Below are 27310 nucleotides of genomic sequence, written 5' to 3'. Positions count from 1 at the left end.
ACAGATGATAGCCTATCTGATCAAAATAGGTATGGATAAAAGGAGGTACGGAATCCTTTGTGTGAGGCTGGTTTGCAAATGAATGACGTTTTCGCATTATCTTAATTATTATTTTTGCCATCCCCGATCAATATTATGAAGATAAGATTATCTGTGTAAGCCTATTTATATGCTGATTCAAGAAAAATATATTACAGTATTGTCTTATTAGTGGTTCAAGAATTAATTCAATATGAGTTTTAAAGGCAAAGTGGTTATTGTGACTGGCAGCAGCTCTGGTATTGGAGCTGCCATCGCCATTAAATTCGCAGAAGAAGGCGCTAAGGTCGCTATAGTAGGAAGAAACCAGGAGAAACTGAACAACGTCGCTAAGAAATGTGGCAAACCATTAGTGCTCGTTGCTGACGTCACTAAAGATGAAGACGCCAAAAGAATCGTTGATGAGACGGTCAAAGTTTATGGCAAAATTGATGTATTGGTAAATAACGCTGGTGTCGGTGGATTTGAAGGGATTCAATCTAAGCAATCGATGGTACTTTTTGACAAGATAATGTCTACGAACCTTCGTTCAGTGGTTTACTTAACTCATCTAGCTACTCCACACCTTATCAAAACAAAGGGGAATATTGTGAACATCTCAAGCATTGCCGCAATTCGAATTTTGTCTAAGGAGGCTTTCGCATACAGCACAGCAAAAGCTGGTCTGGATCATTTCACTAGAGCTGTTGCGCTTGAACTGGCATCAAGCGGTGTTCGCGTTAATGTCATTAATCCAGGACCAGTCTTGACTGATATTGTTGAAAACATGGGACGAACAAAAGAAGAACAAGAGGCTTTGTTCAAACAGCTAGGAGATTCAACACCTCTTAAAAGGCTTTCGGTTCCTGAAGAAATTGCTGATCTTGTGTTATTTTTGGCCAGTGAAAAATCTGTAGCAATTACTGGCTCTAATTTTGTGAGTGACAATGGCATGTCATTATCAGGCGGAGGAGATTCTTTAAAGAATGAATGAATAAGGCAGAAATTCTTTCAAGGTCCAAGTTATTCATCATTATTAGAGTCAGTCTACACGTTTTCAAACCAAAACAATGTTTGTCTTAATATTTTATGTTTGCACTCGGCTGGGTCATGTTGTGTGTGTAAGAGAGACTTAACATTATTTTTATAATAAACGAGAATTAAAAAATGCATTTACTTATTGATTAACCTCATAATAATTTACTATCCGTTGCTTTGTAGACTATGGCTGAGACGTTCTATGGCTAAGGTGATGATGATGAATAGACTATATTATGTAGGTCTGGTAATGTACGGTAGGCGTAATCAGTTAAAGTCAAATCAAAACCAATCTGTCAAAGAATGGTCTTGATTGATTGTTTTTTTTTTAACGGTCTGGTTCCTCATCCCCCGAACACACTTATTTTCGCGCGCTACTTTCTTAGGTGATTTTGTGTTATGGCACCTTCGCCATTTACATTAGGCATTTTGTTCTCCATGCGCCAGCCTTACCTCGTATCTTATAGCTCACTTAAAAAAACTTCTTTCTGGCCCTCGTACTAACATTCATGCTGTGCAGGCGAAAGTCATTTTATAAATCTTGGCAGTTATATAAGAAAAAAATATTATTTAGAGGTAGGTACATATTTGACTTTAAAGCTACCTACGGTCAGTGTCAAAATCTTTTGATTGAAGGTAAACCTTGCAACTTGCTATATATGTATCTAGCAATAAATAATTTTATTCATAAGATCTTAATAATGGGAAAGAACATAATATAGTGCATAAGCAATTTTATTGCGCAGACACGAGTGTGCTCTCTATTCCTTCACTCTCACAGTTGATGGGACGACAATCCGACACGACCGTAGATAGATCAGGTGCAGGACAATCATAAACGTGCTCTCAAATGCACGGGTGTATCAATCACCAACTTCCAGGCTCCGGGCTGCCTTGTGAAAGTTTCTAAACCCCACAAAGCTATTTCAGTCCGATTGACCCGCGCACAGCAGTCACAATATACGAAATCATGACCAACGAGGCACTTAAATAGAAACTTATTTATCAAACAGCAACTAAATATGATGTACGATAATATAAATATTGATGCTTTAATTGTGACTATTCAATTGAGTTTAGGTACAAATAAATTATGAATTAGCAGCCTTACTTATAAAAATCAAGTAATCATCTTCTAAGCATTGTTTTAACTAATTACTACTTAAGCCTTAAGTAGTGATTAATATTTTTTATACCTATAAACGTTGCTTAAGTAATGAACAGATAATGACATAAAAACATACTAATTTCTCAGCACTACCTGAATGTTGGTAGCTTAAGAAAATATTTGTCATCAAAACGTTGTGTAATGGCAACAATTACATCCGTAAAATATAAAATTAAAAAGTTGAACTGTCAATAAACCGGATATGAAAAATCAGCTGGTAAAGATCCAGCCATTTTGCTAATTAGTGGGTTAAACAAGGGTGTGAGAAGAAAACAGGAGAAACTGGCGGTCTCAATTTTGATGACCGAGCAAGCGAAGGATTTTAAAATTGAAACACGAGCGTAGCGAGTATTTCAATAATTAGAATCCTGAGCGATAGCAAGGGAATCAAAAGAGCACAAGGTGAAAAATCTTTGCACTCGAGTGCAACACGTAACTTTTCATCCCACCTCATCGAGGAAATTTCTAAACTTAAAAAAAGAAAATGGCACGCACGTCGCACATGGCAAATTAAAAAGATGTAACTATTACAACTTATTTATGCAAAAACTCAGTTTAAAAATGTAATGAGGTTTAAAATCGACCGCAAAACAATAAAAAATAATAATTTCTTCCCACTTCATCGAAGAAATTACTAATTGCAAAAAAACAAAATGGCGCGCACATGCATATAAGTATCAAATTAAAAAGAAATACCTATTAAGGTTCATTTATTTGAAAACTCAGTTTAAAAATGAAACGAGGTTAACAATCTATGTAAAAACAATAATAAAAATTACTTAATTAATTGTATAATTATTTTAAGCAGTATTTGTTTGAAAAGTCTTATCAAGATTGTCACAAATGGAGTATTTGCACACAATGTTATGCTAAATTCATATCACTTTGCCGCTCTAGAGGATAAAAACGGCTTTTGCGCTCAGATATCAAAGGGTAGAACTACTCTTTCCGATGGTGGGATGAAAAAATATTTTATAAATAGCCACGGTGGCTGTTCTCATATTTATCCAGATATATCTTATTGAGTTTAGATAAATACAATCATAAATTCATAGATTAGATTATGACTCTGAGTACCTACACAATATAATGAACAACTTATCACTGTTTTTAGAGATCCTTTTCCACATTGTGTCCACCAATCGTCAATGAACGAAATAAACTGTCTTACTTTGGTACATAATAATACGAGAATATGTAATATTAACTGCATATCGATGTATATCGTAAAAGAGTGAGTGAAGTTACGGAATCCTCTGGGCACAAAAACGATTCTGTAGTAACATATTTATTGTTATCTTAAAAATACTCTTGACATTGTGTGACTTTTGTTGTAAGTGACTGTCTATCTAGATAGCAAATAATGCTATATATAATCCTGCACAAGAATGACAATATAACAGTACTGACTCAGTAACTAAATTATCAACATGAGTTTTCAAAACAAGGTTGTTATTGTGACTGGCAGCAGCTCTGGTATTGGAGCAGCCATCGCCATCAAATTCGCAGAAGAAGGCGCTAAGGTCGCTATAGTAGGAAGAAACCAGGAGAAACTGAACAATGTCGCTAAGAAATGTGGCAAACCTTTAGTACTCGTAGCTGACGTTACTAAAGAAGAAGACATTAAAAGAATTATTGATGAGACTTTGAGAGTATTTGGCAAACTCGATATTCTAGTGAACAATGCTGGCATCGCAAATCCAGCCCGTATTCAATCTGAAGACGCAATGGCAGTATTTGACAAGGTAATGACTACAAACCTCCGCTCAGCGGTTTACTTAACTCATCTTGCTGCTCCTCACCTTGTGAAGACAAAAGGGAATATTGTGAACATATCAAGCGTTGCTGCCCGCCGAATATTTTCGAAGGACATGTTTGCATACAGTGCAGCGAAGGCGGGTCTGGATCACTTTACTAGAGCTGTGGCACTTGAGCTAGCATCAAGCGGTGTTCGCGTAAATACCATCAATCCAGGACCTGTTGTGACTAACTTAATGGAAAACATTGGAAAAACGAAGGAACAGCAAGCAGCTTTTTTCAAAGAATTTGAGAATACAATGCCTCTCAAAAGGGTCTCAATCCCAGAAGAAATTGGTGATCTAGTGTTATTTTTGGCGAGTGACAAAGCTAGAGCGATTACTGGTTCTAATTTTGTGTGTGACAATGGTGCTATGCTATCAGCTGTACTTCTGGAAATCTTAGAGCCTAAGCAAGCGTAAATAATTTTTCACAGAATTACTATGACTTAAGAACGACTGCACGAAATCGGGCTTTGTTTTTATAATAAATAAATTATATTTCCGTTGATCGAGTGTTTTTGTTTTTTTTTTGTTCGTTTTCCCAATATATTTGGGGTCGGATGCTAGTCTAACTGCAGGCAGCTGGGAACCAGTGTTTTACATGGAGCTTCTGCCTATCAGACCTCCACAACGCAGTTATCCAGGAAACCTCCTTGGTAGGACTTTATGTCTGTCTTTTTGCCTTCTCACTACCCTTAACGACGTTTTAGTTTTAGTCTTTAAAAAAATCTTCTTCTAATCATCATCATCTCCACTGGTTCATCTACCTCTATTCATTTTGCCTTAAAAATGAAAAGAGGTAGTACAATTCACGACAAAACGTTAATGGTAATCATGTTCACGCCGCTCTAGATTTGTACTCGACTGTTACCTGAATACGGTGACCTGGATCCACGTAGATTTTAAATCGACTGGAAATGATGGCTTGCTTTAGTTCTACAAATATATATACTTTGTAGGTGTTGATTGAGTTTATATTTGTGTCATTATTTGGCTGTACATAAATATTTAAACAGCCGATTTTATATTTACAGTAGACATTATGATCTTTAAATAAATTAATCATAAGCTATAGGTTTAGTAAGAAATGTGGCAAACCATTAGTGCTCGTTGCTGACGTCACTAAAGATGAAGAGGCCAAAAGAATCGTTGATGAGACTGTCAAAGTTTATGGCAATTTTTTTTTTTTTATGGCAAAATTGATGTATTTGTAAATAACGCTGGCGTCGGTGGATTTGAAGGGATTCAATCTAAGCAACCGATGGTACTTTTTGACAAGATAATGTCTACGAACCTTCGTTCAGTGGTTTACTTAAGTCATCTAACTACTCCACACCTTATCAAAACAAAGGGGAATATTGTGAACATCTCAAGCATTGCCGCAATTCGAATTTTGTCTAAGGAGGCTTTCGCATACAGCACAGCAAAAGCTGGTCTGGATCATTTCACTAGAGCTGTTGCGCTTGAACTGGCATCAAGTGGTGTTCGCGTTAATGTCATTAATCCAGGACAAGTCCTGACTGATATTGTTGAAAACATGGGACGAACAAAAGAAGAACAAGAGGCTTTGTTCAAACAGCTAGGAGATTCAACACTTCTTAAAAGGGTTTCGGTTCCTGAAGAAATTGCTGATCTTGTGTTATTTTTGGCGAGTGAAAAATCTATAGCAATGACTGGCTCTAATTTTGTGAGTGACAATGGCATGTCATTATCAGGCGGAGGAGATTCTTTAAAGAATGAATGAATAAGGCAGAAATTCTTTCAATTTTCAATTAAAGTCAGTCTACACGTTTTCAAAACAAAACAATGTTTGTATTAATATTTTATGTTTGCACTCGGCTGGGTCATGTTGTGTGTTCTCTCTTAACATTATTTTTATAATAAACGATAATTAAAAAATGCATTTACTTATTGATTAACCTCATAATAATTTACTATCCGTTGCTTTGTAGACTATGGCTGAGACGTTCTATGGCTAAGGTGATGATGATGAATAGACTATATTATGTAGGTCTGGTAATGTACGGTAGGCGTAATCAGTTAAAGTCAAATCAAAACCAATCTAACAAAGAATGGTCTTGGTTGATTGTTTTTTTTATGGTCTGGTTCCTCATCCCCCGAACACCCTAATTTTCGCGCGCTACCTTCTTAGGTGATTTTGTGTTATGGCATCTCCGCTAGACATATTGTTCTCTTTATTACCTTGTATAGCTCATATACAAAAAAAAACTTCTCTCTGGCCCTCGTACTATCATTCATGCTATACAGGCGAAAGCAGTTATATTTAAATAATTATTATTTAGAGGTACATATTTTACTTTAAAGATATGGTCAGTGTCAAAATCTTTTGATTGAAGGTGAACCTTGCAACTTGCTATCATGATCTAGCAAAAATTTGTGTGTATGTAAAATTACTTAATAATTTTACATACACAATAATTTAATTAATTTACATACACAGCAGACATAAAATAGTGCATAAGCAATTGCGCAGACACAAGTGTACTCTCTATTCCTACACTCTCATAGTTGATGGGACGACAATCCGACACGACCGGAGAGGGATTAGGAGCAGGACAATCATTAACATGCTCTCCGATGCACGGGTGTATCAATCACCAACTTCCAGGCTCCGGGCTGCCTTGTGATAGTTTCTAAACCCCACAAAGCTATTTCGGTCCGATTGACCCGCGCACAGCAGTCACAATATGCGACATCAAGACCAACGAGGCACTTAAATAGATACTTACTATCAAACAGCAACTAAAGATGATATATGATAATATAAATATTGATGCTTTAATTGTGACTATTCAATTGAGTTTAAGTACAAATAAATTATGAATTAGATCATCATAGATTAGATTTTTGGTTACACACAATAATGCGCTACTTACGATAACCATTTCACGGTTTTAGAGATCCTTGTCCACATTGCGCCGCCACTCGTCAACAAGACTTGAATTGCCCCTTTTTCAAGAACCCTTTCCCAACTATGTTGGGATCGGCTTCCAGTTTAACCGGATGCAGCTAAGTGGCAGTGTTTTACAAGGAACGACTGCCTATCTGACCTCCTCAACCCAGTTTCCCGAGCAATTTAAGACAGGTTATCAGATTTTCGGGCTTCTGACTACAAGTAGCTACTGTCAAGTATGTTTTAAGAATCACAGTCACTGGTGTCCAAGATGTACTTAGAAAGGAAATACAAACTTGGAAATGTTGCATTGGTACTTGCTTGACTTGGAATGGAACTCACACGCTCATACTTGAGAGGTTAGTTCTTTACCCACTAGACCACCACGACTTTCTTTTCAACTAGAATTGAATCATGTGATATAAAACAATATCAAACAAGTATTGTCTAACTTTAATACATAGAAATGAAAAGATAAAACGACATGGTAACATAATGTGTGAAGTTACGGAATCCTCAGCACAAAAACGATTCTGTAGTAGCTGGCATATTTAATGCTATCTTAAAACAATGAAATCATAGAGATATAACTTGCCTAACTTTCATGACTCTGACTTTTGGGCTAAGTGATTGTCATTTAAGATAACAATCAATGCTATTTAATCCCGTATAAGAATGGCAATATAACAGTACTGGATTAGTAACTGGTGAATTATTAACATGAGTTTCCAAGACAAAGTGGTTATTGTGACCGGCAGCAGCTCTGGTATTGGAGCAGCCATTGCTGTCCAATTCGCAGAAGAAGGCGCTAAGGTCGCTATAGTGGGAAGAAAACAGGAAAAACTGAACAATGTCGCTAAGAAATGTGGTAAACCATTAGTGCTCGTTGCTGACGTTTCTAAAGATGAAGACGCTAAAAGAATTGTGGACGAGACTTTGAGAGCATTTGGCAAAATCGATATTCTAGTAAACAATGCTGGCATCGCAGATCCGGCCAGTATTCAATCTGAACACGCAATGGCAGTATTTGACAAGGTAATGACTACAAACCTCCGCTCAGCGGTTTACTTAACTCATCTTGCTGCTCCTCATCTTGTGAAGACAAAAGGGAATATCGTGAACATATCAAGCGTTGCTGCCTACCGAACAGTTTCGAAGGACATGTTTGCATACTGTGCATCGAAGGCGGGTCTGGATCACTTTACTAGAGCTGTGGCACTTGAGTTAGCATCAAGCGGCGTTCGCGTAAATACCATCAATCCAGGACCTGTTCTGACTGATGTATTCGAAAACATGGGAGCAACAAGGGAACAGCAAGCAGCTTTTTTCAAAGGAGTGGGGCAAACGATGCCTCTCAAAAGAGTCTCGATTCCAGAAGAAATTGGTGATCTAGTGCTATTTTTGGCGAGTGAGAAGGCTAGAGCGATTACTGGTTCTAATTTTGTGAGTGACAATGGTGCCATGCTAGGATCTGCGGGGGTAGAAACCTTAGAGCTTAACAAGACTAACTAATTTTTCACAGAATAACTATGACTTTAGAACGACTTCACGAAATCGGGCTTTGTTTTTATGATAAATAAATTATATTTCCGTTGATCGAGTGTTTTTGGTTTTGTTTTTTTTTTCGTTAGTTTTCCCAATATATTTGGGGTCGGATGCCAGTCTAACTGCAGGCAGTTGACAACCAGTGTTTTACTTGGAGCGGCTGCCTATCTGATCTCTATAACGCAGTTATCCAGGCAACCTCCTTGGTAGGACTTTATGTCTGTCTTTTTGCCTTCTCACTACCCTTAACGACGTTTTAGTTTTAGTCTTTAAAAAAATCTTCTTCTAATCATCATCATCTCCACTGGTTCATCTACCTCTATTCATTTTGCCTTAAAAATGAAAAGAGGTAGTACAATTTACGACAAAACGTTAATGGTAATCATGTTAACGCCGCTCTAGCTTTGTACTCGACTGTACCTGAACACAGTGACCTGGATCCACGTAGATTTTAAATCGACTGGAAATGATAGCTTGCTTTAGTTCTACAAATATACTTTGTTGGTGTTGATTGAGTTTTTATTTGAGTTATTAAATTGTATTATTTTGTATTCTAGAAGATTGTCTGCTTTATTAATGAGAACAGAAAAAACAATATCTACTAATATTATATTAGTAAATGATTACAAATACACTGGATCGAATTTCAAGCCAGTCTTTTATAATTTGAATGTCACAGTAGAGTTGAGTTTTTTCGAAAATATATGGCATTTGAAAGAAATGGTAATAAGTATAATAAGTATGTAGGTACTATTCTTAGTTAAAGTTTTTATTTAGATGGTATTTTATTCATGTACAACAACTACTTTCTACCCTGACTGTTAATAATAGCTGTTTAATTACAAATCACTATACAATAGAAATCAAAGAAATGTAACCGATTCTGTTTTGTAAACTTCTGCAAACTAACGAACAAACAATGAAAGCTTGCCATTTAATAACAATTCGAGCACGATCTGGTTTTGTGCTCGACTGTACCTGAGTGTTCTCTGACCTGAATGCACGCAGGTTTCTAATCGACTGGAAGCGATGGCTTCGTGTTGTCAGATAAAAATATTAAGAAAAAAAAATGTAGAGGATTAGTAAATGCACACCCAGTTTGAGAAAATTTTGATTATTCGTGACAAAAGTCTTCAGAATGAACGACTGACGACCGTTCAAAATATTCTATAGTTCTCTTTTTTGCTTACTACACTTTTTGACATCACTTGTAAGATGGATTCTGCAAAAGACGATATTTAGGTAGCAGATGGAAAGAATGTTACTTGTGAGATGACGTCAGACAGAGAAGTATGAAAAAAAAAGAGATGAATGAGAGAATTTTATCATGCCGATATTAAATAAACTAGCACTACTAGCAAGCCTAACTTTTGTTAAGATATGAGATGTCAAATGAAAGAAAATGTAAAGAAATTCAAGTGATAGACCCATTTATAACTATTATCTATATAAATACCTAAACAGCAGCTAATTTGATAATTAATATTTACAGTAGACTTTATGGTTGTTAAATAAATTAATCATAAGCTATAGGTTTAACTACTTAAAGGATCGAAACCTTTGACATTTTATACCCTAATGACCTTAGCACTTGACTTTTGCTTGATTACCTAATTACGTACTTAGGAGACCTAAAAGCATACTTATTGGATAAAGTGAAACTCATTTTAAATGCCTCAAAATACTTTAAAGTGTAATTTAATTATAATTTAAGAAGCCTCTTTTAAAGTTAAAGGTTAGGCAAACCCAGGTGTCACTTTCAGTCTCTTTTGATATAAAATACATAATTTCATATCTAAAGATTTTAGGGATGTCCAAAATTCGTTGGGAAGTCGTGGTGGCCTAGTGGGCAAAGAACCAACCTCTCGAGTATGAGGGCGCGGGTTCGATTCCAGGTCAGGCAACTGCCAATGCAATTTTTCTAATTTTGTATGTATCTACTTTCTAAGTATATCTTAGACACCAATGACTGTGTTTCGGATGGCACGTTGAACTGTAGGTCCCGGCTGTCATTGAACATCCTTGGCAGTCGGGTAGTCAGAAGCCAGTAAGTCTAACATCAGTCTAACCAAGGGGGTTGGGTATTGGGTTGCCCGGGTAACTGAGTTGAGGATGTCAGATAGGGCAGTCGCTCCTTGTAAAGCACTGGTATTCAGCTTTATCCGGTTAGACTGGAAGCCGACCCCAACATAGTTGGGAAAAGGCTCGGAGGATGATGATGTGCCTAAATTCAAGTTTATTCGTGTTAAAGGTACATTATATATAATATTTGTTGGCATTTGGATATATATATATTTGGATATAGATAGGTAATTAATATCAATTATGATTTAGCTCATCATAGATTAGATATACATATTTTATGTACCTACACAAAATAATGCACTACTTACGATAACCATTCCACAGTTTTAGAGATCCTTGTCCACATATGTCTGCTACTCATTAACAAGACTTGAATCATCATCCTCTCAAGAGCGTTTTCCCACCTATGTTGGGGTCGGCTTCTAGTCTCACCGGATGCAACTGAGTACCAGTATTTTACAAGGAGCGACTGCCTATCTGATCTCCTCAACCCGGGAAACCCAATACGCCGTGGTAAAACTGGTTGTCAGGCTTACTGGCTTCTGATTACCTGAAATGACTGACTGCCAAGGATGATAGGGGTCATTATAGTTCATACACAAGAAACCTCCTTAACGCCCTCGCACTACCACCATTCATGCAGTGCAGGAAAACAACATTCTTCTTATAAATCTTATAAAATAATGGCTTCCTAGCGGCCTAGATGAAAGAAGAATAGATATAAGAAGTTCAGCCGCATGGGACGTATTTTAGTGCGCAAGCATTTGCGCAGACACAAGTGCAAGCTCTATTCCTTCACTCTCATAGCCCGATGGGATAGAAATCCGACAACATCGGAAAGAGATCAGGCGCAGGACCGACATTTACGTGCTCAATGAACGAATGTATCAATCACCAACTACCATACTCCTACTTGGACAAGACCAACGAGGCAGTTAAATGTTATGATGTAATAAAATTATAAAACAACGGTTAAATAATATGATGTTTGTAGTATTGAAACTTCAGTTGTGACAATTCAAGTATCTTATTGTGTTTAGATAAAAACAAATCATAAATTCTTAGATTAGATAAGAGTACCTTCACAAAATAATGAACTACTTACGATAACCATTTCACTGTTGTTAGAGATCCTTGTCCACACTATGTCCACCAATCGTCAACTAGACTTGAATCATGTGATACAAAACAATGGAGAAAAAACTGTCTCACTTTCGTACATAATAATATGAGCATATTTAATATTAGCTTCATATGTATATACGGAATCCTCTAGGCACAAAAACAATTCTGTACTAACATATCTAATGTTATCTTAGAAATACTCATGTCATAGATATAACATGCCTAACATTCATGACTGGGACTTTTGTTGTCAGTGATTGTCTATCTAGATAACAAATAATGCTATATAATCCTGCACAAGAATCAAAATATAACAGTACTGACTCAGTAACTAAATTATCAACATGAGTTTTCAAAACAAGGTTGTTATTGTGACTGGCAGCAGTTCTGGTATTGGAGCAGCCATTGCTGTTCAATTCGCAGAAGAAGGTGCTAAGGTCGCTATAGTAGGAAGAAATCAGGAGAAACTGAACAACGTCGCTAAGAAATGTGGCAAACCTTTAGTACTCGCAGCTGACGTTACTAAAGAAGAAGACGTTAAAAGAATTATTGATGAGACTTTGAGAGTATTTGGCAAAATCGATATTTTAGTGAACAATGCTGGCATCGCAAATCCAGCCGGTATTCAATCTGAAGACGCAATGGCTGTATTTGACAAGGTAATGACTACAAACCTCCGCTCAGTGGTATACTTAACTCATCTTGCTGCTCCTCATCTTGTGAAGACAAAAGGGAATATCGTGAATATATCAAGTGTTGCTGCCTTCAAAGCGTTTTCGAAGGACATGTTTGCATACTGTGCAGCGAAGGCGGGTCTGGATCACTTTACTAGAGCTGTGGCACTTGAGTTAGCATCAAGCGGTGTTCGCGTAAATACCGTCAACCCAGGACCTGTTGCGACTGATATAATCGAAAACTTGGGCGCAACGAAGGAACAGCAAGCAGCTATGTACGAACAAATGGGGCAAACGATGCCTCTCAAAAGGATTTCGATTCCTGAAGAAATTGGTGATCTAGTGCTATTTTTGGCGAGTGACAAAGCTAGAGCAATTACTGGTTCTAGTTACGTGAGTGACAACGGTGCTTTGCTAGGATCTATACCATTTGAAAAGTTAGATCCTAGCTCTAACTAGCAAGATAAGTAATTTCATACAGGATAACTATGACTTTAGAACAGCTGCACCAAATTGGGCTTTGTTTTTATAAAAAATAAATTATGTTTCTGTTAATCGACTGTTTTTCGTTTTCTTCTTCCTCGTTTTGTTTATTCACTAGCTGATACCTACGAAGTCATCCACGTGATCTATTTGTACAGGATATTTTTAAAGCAGTGCAAAAAAATGTGTGGTTCAGAATTAGTAAGAGAACAGAGAACGACTGCAGTATATGTTTAGTGTTTTATTATTATCTGCATTATAATGTTAACATATTTTTTTTATCCGCACTTACATCTTGCGAGTGGGATCCATGTAGTCGCTGCACGTGCGGTCGGCTCCAGGGAAGACTAGTAGTCTGACTTTCTAGCGTCTGACTATCAGTAACAACTGTCAAAGATGTTCGAATAACAGCCTGGTTTCCCCAGTTTATCGTGCCTTCCTAAACACGGAAGAACTCGTCATGACAAAATAGTCATCCACAACCGATTTCCCCAAGCTTCGCTTAACCTCATGTGTTCACATGTATGTGATTTTACCTGAATACACGATTGAAGAAACAAAACCTTAGTACTTTACGGATAGCCGTTCTTTACCAAGTTTATTAAAAACATGCGTAATTTAAGGTAACATCCATTAAAACATGATCATTAAACGGAATACAGTCGCGTACACAAGTGCTCACAACCTGGCAACGCTATAATATTGCATAACTTTTATGCGTTGCAAATAAAAGTCGTCACAACTTTGATGCGTTGTTTGCAGCCGCAGTTGAGATTGCTCTTCACGACTGTACCTATTATTTTATTACCTGTGTAACAGTCACTGTTACCATGTTTATAAAGTCGTATTTTATTTGTAAGTCATTTTTTCTGGAGACTGACAACCAGTCTTACATAGAGGAATTTGGTTGCCCGAAATACTGGGTTGCGGAGGTCAGATAAGCAGACGCTCCATGTAGAACACTGATTCTCAGCTGCATTTCGATAGACTGGAAGCCGATCTCAACTTAGTTGGGAAGAGACCAGGCTAAAGAATTCTGGACTTTATAATATATAGTTTTACTTAAAGAATTTAACAAACATATTTCTGCTTAATTTAAGTAAGAATACCAATTCTAAATTTAGCCCACAACCCTTTGTGGCTAATTCAATGGTTTGACCTTCAGTAGGCTCTTGGGGACCCTTGGCAACAAAAATTGGGTCTCGTGAGCCCCAAGATGGGAATTTCAGTCGGGTAATTTTAAAGGCAAGGAAAATAGGATCATTTGGGAACAATTAATTTAGAGCCCATGTGTATAAGGATAGGAGTATAGAGTTAATTTACTTTGTTTGGGTCATTTATTCGCTTGCGAGTATTTTCGCTGGCATTTGTTTTTGACTTTGATGTAAAAAGTATATCTCTTTAAATTGACAGAATGAAGCCGAGGCTGTTAATTTTCAATCGATTTTGAATTTGAGAGGTAATCTACTAGACTAAGGCAAGAATTATGCTGGTTTTGGAATATCGATAAAAAATATTGTAAATTCTATAGGTAAGATCTCATTTCCCAACTTTACCAATTTGCCACATTAATACACCATAAAAAAATTACTCAAGCAAATTCCTTTCCATATTGCCATTAGGCTAAAGGCCAGTATGAAATCTCCTTACGATAATGTGCCTATAAACCAATATATGGCTTCTACCCCCATAAAGGGTTGAAACAGAACATTAATTTGATACAAATGTCCTATTATCGGATAGTGTACTATCTAAGATATTACTGTTATGGTTAAGACGTTGGTTACGAAATTAATGATTATAATGTTCATTATATTATTGGGAAATTGGTTACACATTGTCCATTATTAGTAGATTATATAGAATTGGTAATCTTACAGAAATGAACCCACAAAAAATGCAAATCATGATGAATTTATTTTCCCTATTTCACAACTTTTTGTAATTAGTTATCGCGGGAGAGGTGACGGAGATTTATCCCTTTTCCTGTATGTACTTACGAACTTTCTATTTCATATATGTATGTATTTGTAACTTTGTCGTATTTGCGAGATACTTAACTACTGTTTTTAGCTCTACTTTTATTTTGGATCTTGTTGTCTTCCACACTTCTCTTCAAGATGTCATCTCACAAGTAATATTCTTAACATTCATTTGGTCTTTCCTCTATTCCCTTATCTTCCATAAAAAAAAATATAAATCAAACATGCGCCTATTACTAGCTCATCCAGGTAGGTACTATTTATTAAGGTAATACCTAAACCTATATATAAATTACTTCGCACCACGTATAACTAGGTATATCGATTCCAGCTAATCACTCGATTATGATAATTATAATCGATCTACCTACCCAATGATTTGGAAACAATTTATTAAGTAAAGTAAGTCTATCTAATTTCCTAAATTACGATTGAAATTGTGAAAAGAACGTTTTCGCTTTGAAATGCTTTTGTAAATCAAATAATTGTAGAACTTACAATAGTTTGCGAATGACTTTGCTGCATTGAAGTTAATCAAAATGGATTTTGCTTGTTATGTTTATGGAATAATCAAATAATATTTGTTTAGGAATTCAATATTTAATGAAAAGGGTTTTTGAAATGTTGTTGGAAATACAATTTGTATTTGTGCTATTGAACTTGACAAGCATTGGAGATAATAGGACTCCATTACATGCAACCTATTGTATATTGACCTTGTTCGACGTGATTCGTGAATGAATGACTTCCAATGTAAACATTATGTGCATATAGCATGCACTGTTCGCGAGAACATAGAGTTAAAAAAATTACGCACCCTTTTTCAGCACTCTTTCTCGCAAAGGTATAACCGACAGTACCGATCGTATAAATTAACAAACCCACACGAATCCCACAATTTCACACGACGTTGCACAATGGCGGTGGTTTTTTGAGTTCCACAAAATCAAAAGCCCGATTCGAGCCCAGTTCGTTTGATTTTACCTCCCTGTGTGCCAAACGGTGTTTCGACGAAAATCCCCTATCGAAAACATGCGAACCTCACAACGCAGTCTCTGGTGATCACACAATGCATATTCTAACGTTTGTCTGTAATCCTGTGAAACTGGGAACCATTGTTTTTTCCAAGAATAAAGTGATGGTTAATAAATAAATATATATAGTATAATAGTGATTTTCCTCGTAGGTAATCCAAATGTATGTGGGTAATTATCTGATAGAAAATTTTATAGAATGCTCGCGCCTTTATAACCTAAAAAACTATAGAGTTACGAAAATACGAAGTTTTATGTACCTATAGTGCCGGTTGAAACCACCAGGCAAATAAAATAAATAAATGACAGTCAAAGGTTACACAGGTTTGTGTAAAAACTACTACAGTAAAAACAATAATAAAAAAAAGGATTTCAGGTCGTGCCAATTACCTCGAAACTAGAATATGTCTAGCATAACCGAACTCGCGAAAATTCTGTAACTGCAAAATATTTGCCTGTCAAAGAGTAAAATGGGTTTTTCGTCAAAACTGAACTAGAAACAACAGTAACATTGTACAATAACAGTATATGTTTTTGTACAAAAAAGTTCAATACTTCTATTTTACATAACTATTCTAATTTTTTCTTAATAACAAATATTCATACACTTAATTACTACCAAAGAAAATTATACAAAGTAACACTTTTTTAACAACGTAATTTTTATTTATTTTTTCCAGACTCAAGTAATTTGGCTGTCTAAATGTATACAGTAACTTTTTTGGTTAAATCTTTATGAACCGCAAAAGATAAAAGGCGCGTAGTTAAGTTTTTTCTCGGAACAATTAAAGGGCAACTTAACGTTGCCAGTAAATAAAATAAAGTTATTTAGGTAAATAAATGTACAAAAGTTCATTTATTCTTATTCTCATGGAGCTAGTCGTTTTACTTATTTTTGTTCTTCCATGTGTAAAAGTCTCTATTTTTATATACCAACATAGAATAACGGTACTTTATCCATATAAGAAAACAATTAATATGTAAATTCTGAAATTACTAGACATAACATCGAAGACTATGTTTATGGGCATAAAATACTAACGCAGCTAAAAGCAGGAGCAGCTCTTTTCTTCGTTCTTTATGAACAGAGAAGTGCTGTATGTAAGGTACTTACTTACAATCTCAGGTGTCCAGGATTAGACTACAAGAATAAAGTTTACTACAAAATCTAGGATCAAATAAAGTAACGTCAGCTTAACACAAACTGAATCCGGGCACCTGTCCCGGATTACGCAGAACAGATTTGAACTTCAACTTGAAAAAAAATAAAAAACCCTCCACCTTTATTAACGAAACTGAGAAAGTTTAAATCAAAGGCGAAGTTTTTAATATTATAACACCAGAGTTACAAAAAGTCATGAGTCTTAAAGATAGCTGAAGATTTGCTCTAATAAAACTCGGCTTTGGGTGGCAAAATTTTGATTAGGAGAGACGCAATAAAAACTTCGCTCAAGTTTTATACAGCCCAATTAAAGTGTCCGTAGGGCTTTGAAATGACAAATTCATTATCCGTCTGATTCGTTAAAAATGTATTTTATTTTTGCTGAAACAAATGTTTGCAGAAAATAATTTAATCAGTTTGTTTGAGAACTGTAGACTTGGTCCGTGCTGAGGTGAATTGTTAAAATGTTTTGTGTAGCCTCTTGTTAATTTTTTACAAGCTTCTCCTTACGCTGGTTTTATTTTATGATTGTGAGAGCAGTTTTCCGCAGTCTCACTCATGAACGGTTTCAAAATATTCTGTTCCGTTCATAAGATTTTCAAATGCCTGATGTCATCTAGATACCAACAAAATTTCACCTAGGGGTCGGTTCATTCTCTATCTCAGAAATACTTTCACTCTAACGAACTGTTTAAATATGACCATTCGACCCTAAAAAGTCATCTACCGTACCTATTCCATTTACTTTCGTCAACCGCACTATAATTTGCTTTCAAATCCACACCAGCATTCTCACTCAAGGTTCCCCAGGAATTCACATTGAAGTTTCGCAGAGCAGAACTTTACGAAACTAATACAACTAAGTTAATATGTGTGTACTTAGTCAACCAGAAATATCTGGTGCATGGAGTTGAGATCAATCAGTGATTGCAATCCGCACGCTACATTGTACCATGGAGTTTATATTGCTTGGAAGTGGTAGGAATGCTTAAAGAGAATGCACAATGCAGTTTAAACCGCTGAGGGTTGGTCTGGTGGTTAGCTGGTGGTAATCACAGGGTACTACTTGTATACTCAAAAACAAAACATACTGCGATGAATAGAGAAGCTGCTCCTTCTTAGGAAGTCGGTCGTTAAAGTTCTGCTATATTGCAGTGATTCTCTCTTGTCTTATTTTCGTTCTTATTTTGCTGACCGTCAAAATTGCTGTCACTCCTCGTAGATTTCCCACGAAATACTTAAAGCGACTTGCTACCTAATTGCTACCAGCTGCCATCAGTTGCCACCATTTTATTTTGGGAGACTCACAACTTTCCATCTACCGAAGTCATAAAATGACTAGCAAGAAACTCTAAGGATAAAATGTCCTTCAAGATCCTGCACCTTCCAGTTCCCTAGATCCAGATGCCTAGTGTTGCCAAATAGAACGTTGCGTAGTTCCCATTTACATGACTAATTAGTTGGCAGAGCGCCAAGAACCGGTTGCTTGTATGCCAAGGTGGTACAAAGAAGGTACGTATGTATTCATTGATTGCCTTCTAGGGCGTTTAGGTTAACAGGTTTCAGGGGAGTTTTTATGTAGATGTTGTAACTGGGATTGGTTATATGATGTGGTAGTGTTTAAATGTAGTGGTATATGTAGATATCATATATGTATAAAAAAATATGTATTTTTTCGATGTAATTGTATAACTCAAGAATGGGCTCACCTATCCAAACCAAATTTTTTGACTTCATTTAGACTATGTATGTATATAGTAGATGGTTTAAATGTGAAGTTTGCACAAAATCGGTCAAGCGATTCTTCATTTATACGTAGCGAAGCACATATTGGTCATTAGTATTTTTAAATTATTAAATGTGTGATTCTAAAATACTTAAAAATGAAACTTAAACATGAAAAACATGCAGGATGTTCGTTTTAAAATCCCCAATTCCTAGAGGCATTTGTGTATTAATCCGTTTTCACGCAAAATACATCAAAGCCAAAAATCAAAGAGATAAGAGAACACAAAGGTAGGTTGTTTTATCTGTAATGTCCAGCAAGCCTGAAACATAAAGGGTTGATAACAGATTTAGATACGTGTTTGTTTTCGACATTATATTTTTAGAATCCTTGAAAACCAGACTCCAGACAGATTTCGTTTTAATATAGTGTTTTCTTAAACAGATAGTTGAATGCTTTGTTTATAAAAATAAGAGTATTAAAAGCTTAGTAAATAAAGAGACAAAATAACAAGAGACAAAAGAACAAATAAAATAAAAACAAACCTCAAAACAAAAAAAAACTGAAAGGACAAAATAAGTTTTAATAACATCACGGCAACTAAATACCAAATATTTTAATAAAAAAGTTCTACAAAATTGTTGACGTCGTGAAAATTTTCGAAAGCCACTGTTTTGGCTTTTGTTAATATTACACTGAATATTTTTAGTTAGTAGGTATTTTAATATCAACACGGTCATATCTAAACAGGGGTCCCGTTTAATCTGATAAATACTCGAGGTCGTCAACATTGAATAATTTGAATAAAATATTACGAAAACGTGAGGAAGTTAAATTTTTCCGTTGTTATTCAGTTTCTTTTATTAGCTCAGTATTATGAATGATGTATTGTTTGTTTTTGTAAAACAACAGTACGTACCTACAAATATTTTAATGTTAAGGTAAACGTACCAATAGTCGTCGGATTTCGGAAATCACTGACTTTGAAGCGCTACTGTGTGTTAAATATTCAATAGAAAATGAAAATTTTTGCATGACGTGATAGAGTATTTATTCATTATTCTAAGTAACTAATGTTTTTTTAATCATTTTGATGGGTTTATATACTTATTAAGGCAAAAGTAAAAAAAGGGCGATTTGTACCAATAGTCGTATGATTTGTACGGATACTCGTCAAATATTCCCAGTACTCGTCAATTTTTAATGCTAATGTAAACTCTCTGCTCTTGAACATAAGGTTCAAGTTATGTACATTTTTTTTGTGCTTGAATTTGTAAAGCATACTTGTGCTTTTGAAACATTAGGTAGGTAGATAGATAAAAAACCAAATTCCTATTACGAATAGGTCATAATCTGTTAGAAGAGCAGGTATTCAATAAAACAGATACATGGTTGCATTTTAATTTATATTCCTATCTATCAAACGCTTGGAATCACAAAACCAGTTTAAAAAATATATGTTATATTTCTTAATCATAATAACCATGCAGTCATGTGCATATGTAGCATGAGTATAATAATTACTTTTAAAATATTTAAATTGTAAAATAAAATATATTATAATTAGTATTCACAAAAAATACAAGCCACATTCATTTATATAGCTTTCCGCGAAATAATTACTAACATTTATAGATATGTAGGTAAGGTTGTCATTCATCAAAACTTCTGAACTGCTTAGCGCATGTTAAGTACCATTTGCAAAAATCTCTATAGACAGTTCAAACTGTCTACTGTCTTAAAGGTACCTATCAATCAAAAAATAAAATATGATTAGGTACAACTAACCGTTCAAACCCAATAATAATAATATCTAATAACCCTGTGCCCGATATCAGTGGCAACCTATTTTTTATATTTTTAAATGTTTTTTATTTTTATATTTAATATTTAAAAAAATAATAAATATGTGCAAGAATAAATAAATGAAAAAAATATCTAATAAGCCCCACAGGGAAAAAAATATCTGAGGCGGATGACGGGGAGTAGCGACCCCGCGGGGCTATATATCCGAGTGCTCCGGGGAGAGTATACTGTCCCCCATCTCCGGCCTGCCGGAGTGAAGGTCTCCCGCCTCTTGGCTTGCCTTCATTGGCCGACTAGAGTGGAGTCGCTAGAGCAGGGTTGGCGCCTCGTGGTAAGTGGCGAGTGGGCCGGTGATGCTGGACCCACAGGGAGCGCGTGATCTACATTTAAAGTCCGCCGAGGTATCCTCACCCCTCAGCCGCTCATGTGCCTGTTGCCCTCTTGTTGCGATTTAGCGACTGATTCCCGGGGGCCCAGTAAGTGAGGTGGCGAGTTTCCACCTGCCATTTTAACATGTATTTTATACATTGTCATCGGCAGGTGCCATAGCTCCTCATCATCACCATCAGCCTTTTTTCCCAACTATGTTGGGGTCGTCTTCCAGTCTAACCGGATTCAGCTGAGTACCACTACTTTACAAGAAGCGACTGCCTATCTGACCTCCTCAACCCAGTTACCCAGGCAACCCAATACCCCTTGGTTAGACTGGTGTGAGACTTACTGGCTTTTGACTACCCGTAACGACTGCCAAGGATGTTCAAGGATAGCCGGGACCTACAATTTAACGTGCCATCCGAAACACAGTCATTGGTGTCATTGCAGGATATACTTAGAAATTACATACAAACTTAGAAAGCCTGAACTTGCCTGACCTGGAATCGAACCCGCGCCCTCATACTTGAGAGGTTGATTCTTGGCCCACCAGGCCACCACGACTTTTTTTCCAGGTGCCGTAGTTCCTATAGTTTCCTATATCCTAATCCACTAACATCCCAACGCAATAGCCCAAGTAGTTTTCCTCCATAGTTAGCAATACTTTAGCACAGAACCGGAGATTTTCCTTGGGTTTATTTACATAGTACACAGGGATAATCGTCGGTTTTGTGTCACCATTTCATTAAAGTTGTCTCAAAAGGGCGTTTTAAATTTTCTTGCCCTTGATTTCCAGCTTTTATGACTTTTAAAAGGTCCTCTTGCTTGTAGTTTCTTTCAGTCATGATCTCCTATTAAAATTACGATCATGGAATCACTAAATACAGACAATTTTAAATAAAAAAATCTTACTCTTTACCCATCAATATCGAATACGATAAGCAAAGAAGTGAGTGATGGAAGCTATGTCATCTTAGTTTTAAAACTGATTTTAATATTTTTTGCGTCAAAACTAGTTGAATGACATATTTTTTATACAGGCGCTATTAAGGCACGTTAGGAAGACGCGTGACGAAATGCAATTATTTCGAACATAAAGCATAGTGTAAGAACAGTCAATTTTTGTTTGCCACAAATTGTAATCCAAGCATAGTAGAAACAAAGGCTAGCGCTAGACCTGCTTGTACCCAAAGCGGTAGATCTTAATCGAATGGCGGAGGCCTACAGCGGCCAATATATACCTACCTGAAAAAACACTCATAGAAAGTTCATACTTATTGAAAACAGGGGATTTAACCATTAAGAAACATATGAATTGAATCGAATAACATGGCTGTGTACGTGCATATAGAACCAGCAGAGTAAAATTTACCCCTGAGAAAAAGCTTAAAAGAAACGCATTTTTATGAACAAATGTAGTCTAAACCTTAAATATGTTTGTTCTAGACAGTTATCAATTTTGTTAAAGTCCCGATATTAGCTATTTATTCGGCTTTTGTACTGTAAAACACAAAATATAATCATTATGACGAGTTTAGGTGCAACTTTTGAGCATGACCCAGTAGTCGTCATAATAATTGTAAAATTGACGGGTTTTGGGACAAATGGGAGTTTTGAAGTACCAATAGATGTCACATTAAAAAAATATATCTTCTATGTTAAAAGTATTCCAAATTGCATATTACATCGCTAGCAAATAAACTTAACTATCTAATTAAACAAAGAAACATACCACAGACTCCACTGGAGTTATGTAAATCAAAACACAAACCACGTGCTGAGTTTCACTTTTGACAGCTGAACTTCACGAAAAAACGATTTTGTTAGGGCACACACGTTTCAAATAACATATCTTAGAAGCCGTGACTGTTAAAACCCCGTATTGTTATTTCAATTGTGCAATATATTATCAAGAATATGTTGATCCCACCAAAAACATTAAATGTAAAAAAAAGCCAATCCTCTACGCAATTCCTCCACCGTAAAAAGTTTTGAGATCGCATAGAAGCCAAGTCCTGTTCGACTTTATTTGTAATAATAAATCAATATTTTGTGACTATATCAATAGTTTTCTTCACATTACAATAATATTGTCTTGGCCATGAGCACAATAAACTACAAATATAATACAGCATATCTTGGAGAAGTGAAACATGAAGTTTAATATCAAAGAATTAAATACTTTTAGTTTATTCAATTGTTACTAAATGACCGACAGTCAGTATCATCCAACATCAATGAACTGCACATGTACTATGGCGCATGTTTAGTCCATGGTGATATCAAATTCCAATCAGCCCATAATCAGTCCAATCCTTAAATCATGTCCATATAGAATTTATCAATTCAATGGTATTTACACATTATTTCAAGGACTTTTAACTTGTGCTCATGGCCAAGACAATATTATTGTAATGTGAAGAAAACTATTGATATAGTCACAAAATATTGATTTATTATTACAAATAAAGTCGAACAGGACTTGGCTTCTATGCGATCTCAAAACTTTTTACGGTGGAGGAATTGCGTAGAGGATTGGCTTTTTTTTACATTTAATGTTTTTGGTGGGATCTAATTTATTTTTTGTAGGACTCTTTCTTCTCTAAGTATATAACAAATTAAATTAACTTACATGCAAATAACGAAATATATAACAAACTAAATATGTACACCTAAAGTAGGACGTAAACAACATTTTTTTTTAAATAAACTATAAAGTTTCGAATTTTTTAATCGAATATCTTTTAGAATAAAAGATATTTATTTCAGAGGTAGATGGCGCTGTCACATGAAAAGTATTATTAATTTTTTTTTTTTTTTAAGTACTACTTTAAGCTTTGTAACGAAACCATAGCGCGACTTAGACCAGGACAACGCCATCTATCGAGCGAGCATGCATTATTTATTGCACTGCATTAATATGAAAGATTTTATAATTATTCATTTCATTTTAACCTAGCTTTTTTATTCATATGTATGTATATTTAATACATAATAACAATAGTGGTATATTGTACGGTAGACCGCACATCAGTGGTAACTGTCATGCACCTTAACTCAATAGTAATAAGTACTATTTTCCTATAAAACTGTTACCACTGACCTGAAGCTGACTGTACTACGTAACAATAAAACAAATAGTAACATTTTGTACATAAATAAATAACAAAGTTATCAATGCAGTCAAAATTCATACACAATGTTCTTGAAAAACCGCAAATATAAATTTGTTTCCTATTTTTTTATTAAGTTTTAAGGTTTTTATAATTTTCCCTTTATATGTAGCTAGTAACCTATCTTGGTGCCAAATTTGAAGGTTCTAAGTTTGCTAGAAGTACCTTAGACTTTTGATGATCGGTCAGTGAGTGAGTCAGTGACAAAATGGTGTAACTTTGATCGCTCATAACTCGTAAACTATTTATTCAAATGTCTTGTAATTTTGAGGCTGAGCTTGTTCTAATACTTACTCTTGGTCATTGAAAACCTAAGCTCCTAGCTTTGTTCACATGGACGATACAGGGGGCTGAAATAGCCGCGAAACGCTTCGGGAAAAGATAGTACGGCCGTGCCCGTTTTGCTCGAGTCTTGGCTGGGGCACTGCCGTGCCCTCAGATATATAAACCGGCCCATTTTAAGTTCAGTAGAAAATAATAATAAAAGTTTTAAGATTAATTGACGACTATTGGGGCATGACGACTTCACCCGCGTTTACCTTACTCTGTTAAAAATAAATAATACATTTTTGTCATTGAGTTATTTATGTAAAAGGTTTCTCTTTTGTTTTTTTGCAACTGATATTCAATATCCGGATTTTTCCGGATTTCCAGTATATGGATTCGAAGAAATTCTTTTTTGTAATATTAAAGTACATACGGACTATTTGTCACCAAACCGAACACGAACGACATGCCATAAAAATGTTTTTCGTTACTCTTTAAATATTTATCAACCAAAAAAATATTATCCGAAAGAGGCTTTACCGTGGAGAAATATTTTATCACTGTTAAGGTTATAAAATAAATACAAAAATACACATAAGAATTGGCAGTTTAAGTCGTTTTTTTAATCACATTACAACGTCCGTATTAAAATTTGCTGTTACTAGTAACATCTTGACATAACTATATATGAACGTAACAATTCTACCCCGGTTCCTCATCTCACATAACCCTGAAAGTTGCTTATAATAAACAGTTCTAACCTTTCTTCCTAGTTAGGACACTTTTCGGAACAATTTGGGGCGATCTGCGGTTAACCCTTTGACATGTATGAGCAAATTATGAACCCTTATGGTTACCTACATCAGTCTATATTTTAATGCTTACGACTTCAGTTGTTATTTGTTTGTTTGTTGTGATCATACTTTGTGTTCGGTTTAATTTATTCAATTAGCTAAGATAATTTCAATGTAAATACATTGATTTTTTGTATAGATTTAGAGGGGATGATAACTGTTTCATCATTTCATTATATTCCGGATCTAATACTTTTATTGGGTAGAAGGAAAAATGTATGTTTTTTTATGTCCAGTTGATAGCCAAAGCTCAGCCCTTCTTTCAACGGACTTTACGCAACTGATGAAACACATATTTACTATACCTATGGGGATGTAAGTCGTAGGTCTTCCAAGCATAATAACCCTGATTTTATGTTCTTCAATTTCATTTACGAGTTTTGTAGCTACCACTTATATTTCTGTTTCAGACATTCAAGTTAAAACTGTAATTGTTCTACCCAACTGAACTCTAGCAAGATTTATTATTCTATTCATATCACGAACAGCCGTTTGCGTTTTGCACTAATTCTCTATTTTAATTCGGAGTGCAATCAAAATATTGTGCTCGCCGCTTTATTTGCTACTTGCATACAACTGCCCTATTGTTGAATGCAGTAAATGTATTTCAAATTGCATTACGGTAAGATAGTTAATTGAATTTTCAACTGAATTGTGGCTAATGAACTAGCATGATGGAATATTATTTTATTCGCTGTAGGAATAATCCTTTGTTTTATTTTACATTAAAAATAATGGTATTATTAATGTACCTTTTTTGTTTTGTTTGTTTTACAAACAAGAACAAAGGTATATTTTAGCTGCGTATAAAATACTAATAAAATGGTAATTAGACTTATATAATTCAACGACTTGATGTATTCGCTGTCATTACCAAACCAAATGATTACGAAAAATCTTGCCATCTAGAAAATGAGTTTCAAACATCAAAGTGTTTTACCCTTTTTTCATCCCATCACGAACCCTAATAAAGGTTTTATATTCGGGCAACAGGCGCCGTCCGAGCCGTGCCCGAACCGGACGTTTAGCGATTACCGCATGTCGAAACCACCCTGTATACGTGTTTACACGAAACACGCTAGTTCTGACATTATCCGACACAGGAAATCCGACTTTAATTTCATCGGGGTAAAGTTTAATTCTCGGTGATCACGTTCGTCGTCGCTATTAGGCGTGATCGGTAAATAGTACGTTAAGGCTCATTTACACAGTGCGAGCTGCTGCCTGGCCAGTAGACAGCTACTCGGTTTGTCTACTCGTACGCCAGTAGCTCGGCTTGTCTTTGCTATCTACACGACACCTAGCTACTGCTCAGTACGAGTCGTGTCGCGATGTCGAGTGAACATATAAAAAAACAAGGGTTTCACTCACAACTGCCCTGCTGGCACTGGCGAGTTACTGTCGAACGCGTCCAAACGATGCGAGCGACTCACGAGTCGCTGTCATGTGCGAGTTGCTGCCGGGCGAGCAGGCGAGTGAAAACAAAAAATGTTGAAGTTACTCGGATGCGAGCTACTGTCCAACTCGCACTTGCGAGTTACTCGTAAGTGACGTCCAAACAGTGCGAGTTATTGCAGTGCAGCTACTCGGCAGGCTGACTCGCATGCTAACTCGTACTGTGTAAACCAGCCATGACATGTGTTTTACACAATGCTATTTTCGAATTGTTCTTTTAAATGGTATGGAAGTAATCGCTATTGGTAAATGATTGAGTAGAATACAAAACGGCAATATAAAAATACCTGCAGCAGATGGAAAAATAAACAGAAAATATGAAAGAGTTGCAGTCAACTAAAGGAAAGTTGTTTGACAAATATCTAGAAAAAAGTAAGGATCGGGACGTCGGGGAAAGTCAAATTGACACTCAACAGGCAGAGGGAGACTGCAGTGGCAAGAGCGTTAAGAAGAATTGCTTTGAGAAATAAGTTTGTAAAAACTCCGTGTTGGAACTTAGGTAAAGTGAAGTGAGTGCCTGTCATCGCGGTAGTTTTTCCGCGTTGTTTAATAAAGTTGAATAAAACTGATGTGAATGCTTGCAAAGCTGGGAAGAAGGAAAGTCATAGGATGGCATAAAGTTTTATTTCA

General features: G+C 35.8%; 5 protein-coding genes across 5 annotated transcripts in view; all 5 read left to right on the top strand.

Moving 5' to 3' along the window:
- LOC110372223 (potassium channel subfamily K member 18) overlaps nt 1-27310 on the top strand; it is a 181392-nt gene that overhangs the window by 142208 nt on the left and 11874 nt on the right. The gene's annotated exons all lie outside the window — the stretch shown is intronic.
- On the top strand, nt 195-1153 carry LOC135116645 (17-beta-hydroxysteroid dehydrogenase 14-like). The gene has a single exon (XM_064035876.1). It carries the CDS (start codon nt 233-235, stop codon nt 1010-1012), a length of 780 nt encoding a protein of 259 aa, XP_063891946.1. The 5' UTR covers nt 195-232; the 3' UTR covers nt 1013-1153.
- LOC135117226 (17-beta-hydroxysteroid dehydrogenase 14-like) lies at nt 3613-4531 on the top strand. The gene has a single exon (XM_064035875.1). It carries the CDS (start codon nt 3655-3657, stop codon nt 4441-4443), a length of 789 nt encoding a protein of 262 aa, XP_063891945.1. The 5' UTR covers nt 3613-3654; the 3' UTR covers nt 4444-4531.
- LOC110372224 (17-beta-hydroxysteroid dehydrogenase 14) lies at nt 7625-8538 on the top strand. Its single transcript, XM_049838261.2, has one exon. The coding sequence runs from the start codon at nt 7658-7660 to the stop codon at nt 8447-8449; it is 792 nt and encodes a 263-aa protein (XP_049694218.2). The 5' UTR covers nt 7625-7657; the 3' UTR covers nt 8450-8538.
- LOC135117246 (17-beta-hydroxysteroid dehydrogenase 14-like) lies at nt 11990-12922 on the top strand. Its single transcript, XM_064035960.1, has one exon. The coding sequence runs from the start codon at nt 12037-12039 to the stop codon at nt 12823-12825; it is 789 nt and encodes a 262-aa protein (XP_063892030.1). The 5' UTR covers nt 11990-12036; the 3' UTR covers nt 12826-12922.

The sequence above is a fragment of the Helicoverpa armigera genome, chromosome 8 (assembly GCF_030705265.1).
Source record: "Helicoverpa armigera isolate CAAS_96S chromosome 8, ASM3070526v1, whole genome shotgun sequence".
Classification (NCBI taxonomy): domain Eukaryota; kingdom Metazoa; phylum Arthropoda; class Insecta; order Lepidoptera; family Noctuidae; genus Helicoverpa; species Helicoverpa armigera.
This window is presented reverse-complemented; position numbering and strand designations above follow the sequence as displayed.